At 33.0% G+C, this 14,593-nt stretch overlaps 1 protein-coding gene across 2 annotated transcripts in view; it reads right to left on the bottom strand.

Moving 5' to 3' along the window:
* Positions 1-1,087: 1,087 nt before the first annotated feature.
* Fut9 (fucosyltransferase 9) overlaps positions 1,088-14,593 on the bottom strand; it is a 195,783-nt gene continuing 182,277 nt past the window's right edge. For both annotated transcript variants that reach the window (XM_013110434.3, XM_013110435.2), the window contains one exon: positions 1,088-12,692. In XM_013110434.3, the coding sequence (XP_012965888.1) occupies positions 11,605-12,692 (1,088 nt within the window). In that variant the 3' untranslated portion in view covers positions 1,088-11,604. The remainder of the gene's footprint in view (positions 12,693-14,593) is intronic.

Here is a 14,593-nt window from a genome sequence, read left to right as displayed (position 1 = left end):
TGCTTTAGAATAATTTGAAATATTTTATGTTTGGAATATATTTTGAGTCATAGTATGCCTTTCTTTGAATGTAATGTGAGGACTTCACCAGGGAGAGAAAGTATCTGGGAAGGGAATTACATTGAAGGTGCCAATGGCAAGACTGCCTAGGAAGTGGGTGATATGGAAAACTTCCGTTACAGGATGAGTTAGAAGCAAAGAAGAGTACAGAAAAATTGTGAGGAAGTCAAATATCAAAGAACAAAATGACCTGCTACCAAATGAGGAGTTTACCTACAAATGGACAAATCCGTGAAGGACCTTAGTAAGTGTGGGAGTTTGAGGGGCAGGGGAATGGGGATTGCTGTTTAGATACACTGTAGCTGAATTTTTCCTCTGACATATTTTGTTATTTATTTATTTCTATTATTCGTGATAATGTCAAACCTGGATTTTGAAACTTTGAGGAGTTGGTCAGTGCAGGTAAAAATTCTTTGAAGTTATGTCAACTTAATGAAGCCAATGGCAGCAAAACAGAATTTAGTTGTCATATTTAAGAGAATTCAATGTAAGGAAAAATAATCAGATTTGCAATTTATATCAACACCATTGCATAAAGAATGGCAGAAGGGAGATGTGCTGTAGTGGTGTTTACATTATTAGATGATGGAGGGAAATCAGAAGATAGAATCGGGTGGTTGGAAGATAGCCACAATGGATAAGTATTGAGATTGTAGCTATTTTTGACTCTGCAGGACTAAATTAGAAGACTTAGTTGAGGATGTAGAGAACCAGAGAATGCAGGAAACAAATAACAAAGACTTTAAAGTTAGGATTAGGACAGAATGAGGTTGTCCTGATCTCCATGCACAGAAATCCAGTTATGAATCCATCTAATTGCAGCATTGTACCCATTAAAACAATGATTAAAGAATTTCTGTGTGTACATTACTTGTTGATGCTTAGTTTGATATCTATAATGAATGTGTAGTCTGATAAGTATATTTTTAATTCAATATCAGCATATCTAGATTTGCATGTGAGTGAAAATAAAGTCTGGGGAGATAAATTGAATGTAGTCATTGTAAATAACCAAAACTAACTAATGTATTTTTAAATTGAATTTTTTATTTTAAATATTCACATTACAGGAATCCATTAGGCCCAAATAGAACATCATTATTTACACATCTAATAACTCCAGTGTCAAATCAGTGAGGTATTTACATTGAATAGAGTAAATGTGACATAAGGAAGAGACTCCTTACATACAGGTTCAAATTCTTCACACATTTGCTTCTGCATTAGAATCTTTATGCAGATTGTAAAAACAATTCATTGCTAAACAAAATTTCACAAAAGTGTAGCAGTTGCATCAAATAGATGCAAGCCTCATAAGACATCAATGAACAGCAACATACATTGTAATGGCATATTTTTAAGGGAAGGAAATTTCAAGTGGCAACGCAACTCCAGATTAATTTATGAACAGTAAAATTTCTCCAAATAGATGAAAGTACAGATTTCTTATGACATCTTGCCTTTCATGGCTTATTAAAATATTTGCTTAGCTGCCACAAGGTTTGTTGTTTACAGGTAAATTCAATGAAGGGATGCATGCAGTATCAAATTACAAGACCAGACCAGATGTTTGCTGAGTGTTACACACCTACAGTATCATGAATTGTATTGTCATCCTTTCACACACCTGTAATGCTGTGAACGAATGGTTCTTCCATCCTTTCTGTGGCAGGCCAGGCTGGTCACACTTGTGATAACATTACTGCTGTAGTCATCCTCTCTGACTGGACTAGCAGCCTGTTCATTATTTCAATCAATGCTTTACTTTTGTATTATAGCAGGATTCAGCTTCAGAATTTTGACTTAGAATAGTAAGTCAATAGAGTCAATTTTCTTAGCATTATATTAATTTCACTTTTTCTGTTAAAATTAGACTCCAAAGAAGCAATATTTTGTAAATAAATAAATAAGCAAATAAATAGATAACTAGGGTTTCCATTGCTTTGATAACATAACAGTGAAATCATCTTACAGTCTTGTGAATGTTTTTACTGGTGATTTGAATTCCTGAATGCTATTTTCTACCCTTATGTGTTAAGATATGGATAGGGAGAGGTTGGTCTACACATATCACCTGCTTGAAATTAGGTCTTTCAAAAACACAATTATATTTCTGAAACAAATCAGAACAAACAAACAAAATGCCTAGACACATCCTTCCCAGAATGGCATGAGTTTTATTTTCAGAGATTTCTGTGAATTATCAGCATGTAAAGTCATGTCTCTGTTGGCAAAATTCATACTCCTTCTACATTTTGCAAATTAACAAGAAAGAAAAGATTCAGTCTACTATTTCTCTATCTCTGCTGTACCAATCAGCTGTGATCTGGATAGTCTGTTATTGCTGAAGTTATTGTAATGGAGGTGCAACTTAGTGTTTCTCCCTTTTGGCAGTAGTACTGATTTGGCAGTGTTTCAAAAAATGATAAGCTGTTTTTTGATTATACAAAAAGCTGCCAGAATATTGTATTCATATAATGGAACTTGGAAAATGACTCTGTCACTTCTTCTTACTCTGAAACATTAACTTGCTCTGTAGTCAGCTGTAAGATTTACCAGCAAATTATTTTGTTGTTAATTGTCAGCAACTTCAAGAAAATGTTTTCTGGGAAAATGTATAACACTATGATGCAACGTTGGAAGAAAACCTAAAGCAGAACAGTATTGCACCTTGTCTCAGGGGCTCATCAGCACTGAGAGTCACATATCATTTTGTAAATATTGAAAAGGGACTTGTGAATCATGCACACAGATTAAGAAAAAGCTTGCATGTAAGGTGGCCATGGAAAAGTACACCCCAAAGCTGCAAGATTCATCACAGCATGCATATTTTTCACTTACAAATACGATCTTAATATTATCATATACTATATAACATCTTATTTCAAGCATGCGTTGGCTACTAAAATAAGATTATAAAGAAAAGCTGATGTTTGATATAAAATAATCATGTTTTTTTCAAGTGTGGAAAAATACTCTACAAAAAAATAAGTAGAAAAGTGATTTCTGATCAATGTATGATTTTATCTATAAAACCCTAGATGACTAATTAGTGTGCTTACAACAACCCTGTTGGATCTGAATATAATAACACACCCAGGGAAAGTTAAGAGCATTAAACAACTGGCACAATGCAATGTCATTCTTATAAGAAATAACATGAACCTATGAACTCTACATTTGGCATTAGAGAGCATTTTAAATTTGCTTGAACATGACAATATCATAGTGCAAATTACATTACAATAGTAGAACATACAGTTGATTTAGAAGTAGTTTATGGATTACTGATCCTTACAATTTACATACTGGAAGAATTGGCACATTTTGTTTTACTGTATTTTCTCTGACCTCCATTCCTTGAGGATTAGTTCCTTTATGAAAATAACTTGAATTACTCAAGACAAGCGTTGGCTAGGGTCTACATGGCTACCTTGGACAGAGTCAAGGTGGTAGGCACATTCAATGTTCTTCCTTTGTGGATCTTCACTACAACTTTCTTCTGTAGCAACTTCTTATTCCAAGCTTTAAATGAAATGGTCTGAGTCTTTTTCACTAGTTACAGAACATAGTCACCTGGAAGAAGGCATGGAGAGAAAGTCTAGAATATATGGTAGCCCATATTTCTGATCAGGATTTCTGATCAATGTCCATATTTATCAAGAGTTTCTTAGGTGAATATAACAGCAGTCTATCACCTTTGGATAATAGATGAGAAATCTGTGGCTCAGAAATGCTAACAAATTACACTACAGGTACTAAAAGCTAAAATGGACTTTGATCAAGAGTTTACTTCACATTTTCTTGTTCCTTCTTGATGCTTTCTTCTTTCTGCACACTTAAACCTGGGTCTAAATTTAAACTTGTTACATCTTTATCTTGTGTTCAAAAAAAGCACTCCTTCATCCCATGCTGGTATAGATACAGAATAAACCACATTACTACTGAGAAGATAATAGAGTTTAAAAAATATGGATATTTATGAAAGAGAGTGTTGCCTTTTACCATTATTCTCCACACATGCTTTGATTGTTAGGGACTCTACAAAACAATATATATATATATATATATATATATATATTTGTATTGTCACACTCTATTATCCATGACATGTGATTTTAAGGGACAGAAAAAGAAGACAAACATTGTTTTTTAAACCAATGCATTAGAATCCGTGATAAATCACATGTTTTCTTATAAAGTAGATGGCTTCCAGTTTTATGTAGACAATCTGGCTGTCTGGACTCTAATCTCATTATAGTCCATGGAAATTCAAAATATACTAACCCACATGAGCACTCCTTTGGTGATCTCACATTGACAATAATGTCATCTCCAGGATTGTCGCAACTATGAGCTCAAGGGATTTATGAAGTCAGTTTGAGAAAGGGGGATGAACTTTAACTTTCATATATTGTTTACATAGTAAGTATTCCCAGGTACTTGATATTAATTGAATCTTTGTGAACCATTTTTGCCACACCTGAATATTTATCTTCTACACCTTCATTAATCTAAATGGAATTCATGTGTAGAAAAGTTGACAACATGCTTCTCCAATTTTAGATTATATAGAAATCATCTGTAACACTTTTTTCTCACTTTTTATGCTTTTCACAATTAAAACTATAGTAGTAGTCTCTTAATGTCCATGACATAGTCAACTAATTCAAAATTATTAAGTTGCCTGAGGTTTCAGCAAACCAACTCAAATTTTGAGGTTATCTAATAAGATATAGCATTTCTAATATCTTTTAAAGAAACAGTTAAAAATAGATAACATGCTATTTCAAATATCTTTCCTTTTTACATGTGAAAAATTTCCTCAAGAGTATCTCTTTGGGTCATTCAGTTTAAAAACTATATATATGCATGGTTGAGATTGTTTATGTCAAAACCCTATTTATCATGCAATTTGGAGAATCTTAATCACAGCCTGGCTAAATCATTGCACGTCTATATCACTGAACAAATTAATTTTTGTTTAATGAGTTTACATCTCAACATTTTGACTTTCTCACTTTCTGCAATCTTTAGGAAAGGTAAAGGGAGGCTGGGTTCTCTTGCAAATTAAATTACCCTTAACTAGTTCTGTGCCTGAGCCTGCAACAGTTGATGTGGAGTATTCAGTCAGGTTGTTGGATGTTTCTAAGAGTGACTTCCTCTTCAGAAACTGATCTCTAAGAATATTTCTGCGATTCTATTCTTGAATTTTAGCTGTCTGAACTGCTAGAAAGCTAAATTAATACTAACTTATTTGTTTCTCATAACAGTGTGGAAAAAGTAGGCATGCTTATTATAGGAGATGGTATACTTGCTTAGTGAGACAAGTGATGTCTCTCCATCGCTGCTATCACCCACCACCCCTCCCAATACTCTCCAAAATTTCAGAGATGTCATTGCATGCTTCCACACTATGTTTGTTTATGTCCCTTCTATTGAGTATTTGCCCTTTGACTTGTTTAAATTTTCAGTAATTTTTATGAGCTGCCATCTTAGCATCAACAGGTGATACAGCTGAATTTTTGGTATGTTCCATATTTCTCTTATTCTCTTTTACAACCAAGGGTTTATGTTAGTGGTAGAACACTCACACATGTACACATACCTATTTGGATATATCATTGTCTATTATTTTAGAGATGCATTCATTTTCAAAATAGGCTACCCCTTTTATATACATATACAAAACCTGATACTAACACAGATGAAGAGTTCAAGCACAGCTAGTGAATAGCGTAGCTCATACTTAATTGTAAATACATGATTGTGGAAATCTACAGCGCTATAACTTGTTGCCATGTCCTAACTATCACACAGATTGCTGAAACCCAGAAAAGCAATTGGTCAAAAATGTATGATGCTTTGATGGCTACAAAAGATCCTAATAACTGTCTACCTTTGTTTTTGTGCTGAAAAATTTTTTAAAGTGCATTTAAAAACTAAGGGAGAGAATGAAAGAAAAATTTCCCAGACAAACAGATGGAAATGGTAAATAGTTTGTCCTAAATCATAGGAATAGCTGAAGAAAAGCATAACTGTTCAAAAACAAGTAGGCATGAGGAACATCTTGAGTTATGAAATACGGTAATACTTATCAATATATTTAAGAAGAATTCAAGTGAGCCAAAATAGGGCAGTATCTCATGCCTGTGTTATTTGAATATAGAATTATTTCTAGTTAATAAGCAGGACACAGACTACCAAAGTAGCAACGTTTCAGAATTGTCTAGGGAACCCCTAAAATACAGACCAAGGGCATCAATGGTATATATTATAACAATATTAAAATGATGTAAATAATTCTTATACCATTGATCTAGGGAGTCCCCAAGGCAAATGTGGGTCTGAGAAACTCTGTCAAGCACAGGATAACTTGTACTAATAGCATGGCTTCTTCCTTCCTTTTTTTCTTTTTCATTCATAATTGAAGAGGTTCCAATTGCATGGAACAAGAACCACTTGTCAGTATTATTAGTTATTAGTAAACATCTATTGGAAACTCTAGATCACATGGCTTTGGGCAATGTTTTAAAAGATTAGTGATAGGGAATTTCATTTTAAATTAAAATACATTCGAATGATGTTCAATGAATGGAAATTAGTTAGTCAAATGTTAAAAGAATGAAATTTCTAAATATACACTATCTTATGCCCTCAAACCATATATTACTGTTGGTAAAGAACTGCCTGACTTGATTCCACTGGCTTCCTAAGTTTTCCATCAATAAATAGTTTTATTGTTGTAGGAATTTCAATATTGCAGAAATATCTATCTGAATACTCTAGAATAGGTTACAATATATGGTTAATTTTTACAGGCAATCAAGTTCTCAGAGAGCTCTGTATTACAAAAGACATAAGAGAAGAATATGAAGGGAATAATTGAGCACTTGCTACATTGTAAGTTTCAGGAAAGAAACAAGATTATGTTTTTCTGTCATTAAAGCAATCAGTTTAATACTTTAATTTTTTATATATTGTAGAGAAATGAGAAGCAATTCTGTTTGCAGTATTAACTTCCAAAAATATTTTTAGATGGCCAAGGAAATTTGAAATTTAAATTTAAGGACATATCAATTTAGGCCTTATATTAAACAGCAAGGTGTCAAAGGAATCCTTATGAATGTAGTCTTCCAGAGAGGTTAAGTGACTTTCTCTAGGCTACAATTTGTTGCAGTGATAGCCTAGGGTAGAATTACTTATATTTCTAGTTTAACAGTGTGTCCCATTTAGATTCTATTAACTGCTTGTGAATATGGATGGGTTGAATATGCATTACAAAGAGGGACCATACTTTGGATAGTAGTGGAGCTTACCTATTTTCAAAGTGCCATACAATCTCTAAAGGGGAGATATCCACAATAGAAAAATCACCTGGCTCACTGATATTTGCAGTACCTTCACAATACAACAAATTTAATTAACAAGGAACGAAAGGTAAAACTGTTTTCCCTTCTCACATTTGGCAATACACATTTACTTATTATAGAACTTCATTCTGCATCCTCTTTACATAATATTTTCATTTCTATTAGAAACAATCAGTGAATGATCAATATTAAAATAGAACACCAACAAGTTTCAAGTTTAATCTTTCTTAATATTTTAGTTTCTTGGCTCTTTTTAAAATGTTATATATTTATATTTTATGTATGAGTACTCTGTATGTGTACCTGCATGCCAGAGAGAGCATCAGATCGTATTATAGATAATGGTGAACTACGTTGGCACTGGGAATTAAACTCAGGACCTTTGAAAGAGCAGAAAATGGTCTAAATCACTGAGCCATCTCTCCAGCCCCTCCTGGATTCTTAAAGCATGGTAAGAAGAATTTATCCTGACTGCCCTTTGTACCTAGGAAGCAATGTTAATAGTAAAGCTAATATTTCCATTTGACCCAAAGAAGATGATATTTTGATTACATTAAAATTATTTGCATGTCCACAAATTTCATTGATGTAACCATTTACTATCATTTATTAGCAACCCTCATTTATCAGGAACTACTTATCTTTTATCTTTTAATGTCTTTTATATTCAGTAGTTTGCCTACACATTTTAAGATCCCCTTCTCTTGAGGTTAGGGTTCAGGAGAGTCAACAAACATGATCAAGTATGAAGTAAAAACATGTGGAGCTTAACTTTATGAAAGATTAATGCACACCAAACACTTTCTGGGTAAATGGCCACCATTTGATTTAGTCTGAACGTAGACAAGTATACAAAAACTCAGTTATTTATATCCTGTTATATTATATTTTGTTCCTCCATTTTTATCTCTAATTAGAAGAAAGAATTTAAAGGCTCAGAAAATGATAGCCAAATAATCTGTCATTTTACATCTCAATGGTTTTGGACTAGGCTCCATACATTCTAGGGCTATGCTTTTTACAATAAATATGAACCTTGTAAGCTGTTGCTATTCTCCCACTAAGATTTTTTATATGTTTACTTTATATCAAGTCATGACCATTCTAAAAATATGGCTGTCATAGCCTTCCTTCTTTAAATATGTATATGGATAGATATGGATAATAAAGTACATGTTCTCATCAGTAAGGCTTAAAATAATTATTGACATATGCTTACTAATAAGGCCTGCAATAATTGACAATTAATATTCAGAGCACTGGTGATAATGACTTTCTGCACTTTGAAGGAAAGTTTATCCATGACCTTTTTAGAGCCATTGTTCATTCCCAGGCATATTATCTGTCTTTATTATAATCAACAGCAAGCCAAATTGGCTGCATCAATTTATCTTCCACATGAGTTATCCTTAAAGAAATTGTGAGTCATAGTACTTATTAAAAGAGTAGTCACTGGCATAACTTTTCAGTGGTTATGTCTCAGTTACACATAGCAAAGCTCATTCGTTCTGCTAAAGTTCAACTGCTAAATCGGAAAGACTGCCAACATTAAAATTTTTGTTTACTACATATGTAAAAGTTGAAGTCCCAGAACCTATCATCCTACATGCTAATGTGATATTCACATTCTAGGAATTGGGTCATATTTGTCCAGTACGATGTAGAGGAAGCAGAGACAAACATGAGATTAATAGCAATAGGACCATTAATTTCTAATCTCTACTATCGCTATGTGTGGGGTTCACATGCCTGTCTTTCAGCATGTGTCAAGGATAAATAATGGCTTTATATCTAATTAACTCACAGATTGGAAGAAGTGTTTAACTTCCAAATATGGCTGTGATTTCTTCTAGTTAAAAAGCTGGCTCATTCACTGTTCACTTGAAATTTGGACCCCCATTTTTATGGCTTGGAATTAGGCTCTCAATGGACAGATACACTAGCAGAATACTTGTTGCTGTGGTTTGGCTTATATTACTGGCATTTATTTTTTGTTTCAGTCCAAGAATGAGGTCACACTCTTTGTCAACAGAAGAGACAAATACCTTAGCATCCAGTTTAGTAATGGTGGATGGAAACAATGACAAATACTTTTCAGGCTCTAGAAAAAATACTTCCTAAGCTTGGCTTTGCATCTTTAGGTACCTACATTTTGTGGATCAAAAACATAACGAACAAATGTAAAAGTATGGGATTGACTGTTAAACAAATAAATGCATTACAGAGCTTTTAAAGAAAGTTATCTATGTATGTGCACCATATATATGTATGGACAGAACAAATAAAATCTATGTTGGGTCAAATGAAGAGAAAGAGCTTGAAGTTCCAGCACAGGTTGAGTAGCTAAGCAATTGAATACATTTTCTAGAGGGTTTTTTTCAATTAAATTAGCAATGATTCATACAATCTCCATTGCGAGTCATACAAGATGGAACTTACAGGAATCTCTATGTAACAAGCCCTTTAAAGGCAGTAACAGCATCTTTTCATTTTTTTTCTGTGTTAGTTTTGGGCTGACTACATTACCTGTGCAGTTATGTCTAAAAGAAAAATGAATGTGGGATCAAAGCTTCTGTTTAATTATGGAGATTTTCTTTACTCAAATCATTCCCATGACAGGGAAACTCATTTTCAAATGGGGCACACAGTTCCTGCTTGCTGAACTGACCTCTACCCTCCCTCTAATCTAGAGGGAGTATATGTTCTGTTGATTGTAACAGGTAATAGGAAAATTAGAATGAGCCAAGATCTGATTACAATTGGATGTAATGAGAACATTACGTTTTCTGTAGATATGGACCAGAGTAGAAGACAAGCATTAGGAATGCTTTAGAGAATAATTCTCTCTGAGAGTCTTCAGTATTTTTTTTCTAATCCACTGTATCTGTATATGCCCATCTAACTCCTCTAAACTTACAGAATTTCTTCAGGCAGGTGAAAGTTCATGGATAACATGCCCCCAAATTCAGTGCAATAATAAGTTTATATTGGTTCTGTAAAGCCCTGAATATTATAGCAACATGTGCTATGTATGAACAATTTTTAAAATGGAATAAAAAGATAATTTTCAATTAATAGTCACAGGCTAGAACTGTTCCTTTTTTGAAACAAAAATTATCCCTGACTTTTCAATGCTGTTAATTAATTTATGTAATAAACACATATTGAAATCCTACTCTGTGTCAGTATTGTCTGTTCCTTGAAGGTTTCCACTTTATTATATTAGATACATTGGTAATACATTTTAAATGAAATGATAGACATTTCAAGTTTTATATCTATTCATTATCAAATATGGAAAAGTAAAACTTTTAAATATAGATGCTTTGGAAAATACTACAAATGGATGAAGTAATTAAAATTATGTAAATGGCACAATTTACATATTTTATTTATATTTCCAGATATCTTTTTTGTTATATAAAGAAATTCTTAATTTTTACAACAATGACTATGCTCAAGATTTGAATGGGAATAATCAAATCTTCTTTTAGGTGTTATTAGGCATTAAGAATATCATATAAAATTGTGTGTCTCCAAATTCTTGGATACTTTTTAACTTACAACATTGAGAGTCTTAATTTGCAAAACAACTTAATGAAAATGAATGTGAAGTCTAATAACATTTCTACTTCATATCTTTCTTATTTACTACATGAATAAATGTCTTCATAAATGTGGTAAACAATTAAATACTACATCAGTTACACACAGTGTCAACTCTGAACTCAAAGAGGTTAAGAATTAAGTGATACTCTAATCCTTCTTTGTTACCATTATGCAAGCTAGAATCTAGACATTATAATACTTTGTAAAAATCTTTCATATTTTAGGATACCCATTTCCCAAACAGATCAAAGATCTGATCAATGTAGAAACAACTGAACCATAAACTTACTATAAAATACGAAAAAATAATGTGTACATATGAAAGTGGAGAATAAATTATTTTCAGTGTTCATTATCACATATATACAGGATAATTTAAAACCAAATTGAGTTATTTCTAATTCTGAGCTCTTAAAATTTTTCCATCAAAATATACATGTTACTCAAGGGAGGACAATAAAAATAAACTGTGACACGAAAGCAAAGTGTTTCTCTTCTTATCCTCACAACTTGTATAATGTCACATTAATACATTTCCTTAAATTTCAAAGTGATGGAAACTTTAATTCCAAAACCATTTCTCTAAATTACCAACAGACTTATACTCTTGGTGCCTTTTTACATGATCACAAGCCAAGCAGGCATGTGATTCCCAAAATCGTGGGAGGTTGACAGTGAAATCCTTCCTCCAGTTAAAGTAACTAAGGTACAACTTGTTGTTTTTGTCAAGTTCCTTCAGATATTTTGCCAACTCACTGGGAGAGTTATAATCTTCCACATGAATGAACGAATCAGCTGGAATATAATTCTCATAGTTTTCCCTAGATGGTCCTAGGACAACAGGTACTGAGCCAGCCAAAAATGCATTGTAGAGCTTTTCTGTGATGTAATCTTTGTGAATTGAGTTTTCAAAAGAAAGATAAAATTTACAAGTAGATATGGTGGGGATCAGGTTTTTATCATTCACGTATTCTCCAAAGGCTTGCCCATAGGTGTGGATTTCAACACTCTTGCTGAGTTCGTTATAATACTTGACCCTGGCATGCTCGGGGTTCCAGTTACTCACGACCCAGCACACCAGCTTCTCTTTACTTGGCACTTCAAACACAAATGGTTTTGTGCTCACCGTCAAGAAGCCATAAGGCACTTGGATATCTGAATCACGGCGATAAGTTAGAGTCAGGTTGAACAAGTGCTCAATGCCACTCTTTTGAGGGGTATGAGTGGGTGACTCTAAGTTCATCCAAATCCATTTCTGAAAGGGTGGCCTAGCCTGCTGAGGTAAATTAGCCAGATCCCAGCTAATGTCTCTGTGGTGTATCAGGACCGCATGGGATTTGTTGTACAGTGAGCGGTCTGTAGTGAGATGGCACCCTTGGATGTTGAACATGGCTTGGCAGGATGTAAGGTCAAAAGTCTGCCCAAACGGCCACACCCAAACCAGAATAGTGGTTTCATTAAAATAATCAGTTTTTGTGGAGAAGAAATTTTTCATTTTCAACACAGAACTGGCAGACTCCATTGGACTGAACACCCAGCTGTTGGTGGGCTTGATGTAAATAAGTAGACATGCCATGAAGCAGGCCAGGATAATGCAGACGATTAGAAATGGACGAAGAATGCCTTTGGATGTTGATGTCATAATTTTTTCTGCAGAAAAGAGAAAGACATGGGAAGGTAAAGGCAGGAACAGAAGAGGAAACTATAAATACAATTTAAGAGAAAGAGTAAGAGTAATGTAATCATGAAATCAACTGTAATTTCTTTCACTGTTAACAACCACTGTGAGAAACAAGTTTCATTTCGGCACAAAACTGCTTTAAATGGAAGCTTCCCAGAAACTCTGGTCTGGATAAATAAATTAGAATTCACTCTCACACATATCTTGAAGTCAGATTAACTACTGCTTCAGAGACCTCTACACCTATTCTGGTTTTGTTTGTAAAAACTCTAAGAAAATAGACCACCATTATTAAAACCGTGACTGAGTGCATCAGTAAGTGTAACTCCACACAATTTATAAACACTTCCTAGTTGACACATTTGCATGTTCACAACTATGCTGAAAAACTTCTTTTTAAGGAAGAGAAATAGCATGAAGTTGTGTGGGAAGGGAGGGGGATATAAAAGTTGTTGGAAGATTGAAAAGACTGTGGTAAAATATTTTGCATGAAATTCTCATAGGAAGCATAAAAAGTAAAAAAAAAAAAGAAAGTAACATTCTTTTTTTTCCAGGAAAGTAACATTCTTTTGCCACTAGAGTCAAGCTAAGAGAATATTAAAGTTTGTGACAGAAATGTAATCCTTGATATTTTCCTTTTGTATATAAGTGCATTAATAAATCTACTGTTTTTTTTCTTTATACATTTCACATTTATCTGACAATTTTGTTTCAATATCTTAGTAGTTAGCAGTATTTAATAATCAAGCCCACTGTTGTTGTTAGAACAAACTCTCATTTGTCAGACATTAGAGCTCCAAGCTTATCATTTGGAATTAAATAATATCATAAATAAGATTTTTAAAATAAAGACAGAATTCATGGAGAAAAACAGTAATTCATTGAATTTTAATTGCTTGTGACTAAAACAGTGAGCGATTTGGCTTTTTGTATGTGTCCTTAGAGTTTTCTTTTACATTTGTGTCTCTGTAGGAATACGGACATATGAATGTAACATACATTTACAAGATTATTATTATTATTATTTCTTAGTAGAATCCTTGCTGGTTCTTTGAAATTAATATTGATTTTCCTGAAGTGACATCACCTATCAATCTTGAAATCTTGATCAAATATAGGGTATTATATAAAGATAGTCTTACCTAAATTAGGTGAACATTTGAAAAAAAATCACACACACACACATTTTCTTCACAACCTTTTAAAGAATATGATTTTGTGTAAACTATGAAGTTTGATATAAACGTTGTGAACATTGAATTCTAGAGAATTCCCTGCACAGAATTAGTGGAAAAAATTATAATTTTCTCTCAATGATAGATTCAGTCTCAAAGTCAGTAATCAAAGAAATTGAATGAAAAGCTCATATATAATATATCTAAGACATATTAGTTCGAATGTAGACTACAGAGAGAATTGGGAAGGAATTAAAAAGGAAATCTCAATATTTATGATAAAGTGATATTGCAGAGGCTATGTTCCCAAATTTATAGTTATTGAAAAGAAAACAGTACTTAGAAGAAAGTTACAGGTTTGACAGTTTCCAGGGAATTGATTATTTGAACAACCCAAGAATTCCAACAAAGAATAATGGAACAAAGCTTAAGAAAAACAAAATAAAACAATAATAACAAAAAGAAAATAAATATATGAACTCACTAACATTAGGAGTTTAAATTTGAGGTGACTAGTATAACACCACAGTATCTGAAATATCAGTAGAAAGGCTAAGATAGAAACGAAGAAATCTAGGTTAAATAGCAAAAGGGTAAAGAATGACTGACTTAATTTAGATTAAAATTAGGAATGGTTACTGAGTTAATATATACTAATATATTTAAAGAACTTGATAAAATAAATGACTGTGATT

This window comes from Mesocricetus auratus, unplaced genomic scaffold (genome assembly GCF_017639785.1).
Source record: "Mesocricetus auratus isolate SY011 unplaced genomic scaffold, BCM_Maur_2.0 Super-Scaffold_6730, whole genome shotgun sequence".
Classification (NCBI taxonomy): domain Eukaryota; kingdom Metazoa; phylum Chordata; class Mammalia; order Rodentia; family Cricetidae; genus Mesocricetus; species Mesocricetus auratus.
The sequence above is the reverse complement of the archived record's forward strand: the minus strand, read 5'-3'. Positions and strand labels throughout refer to the sequence as shown.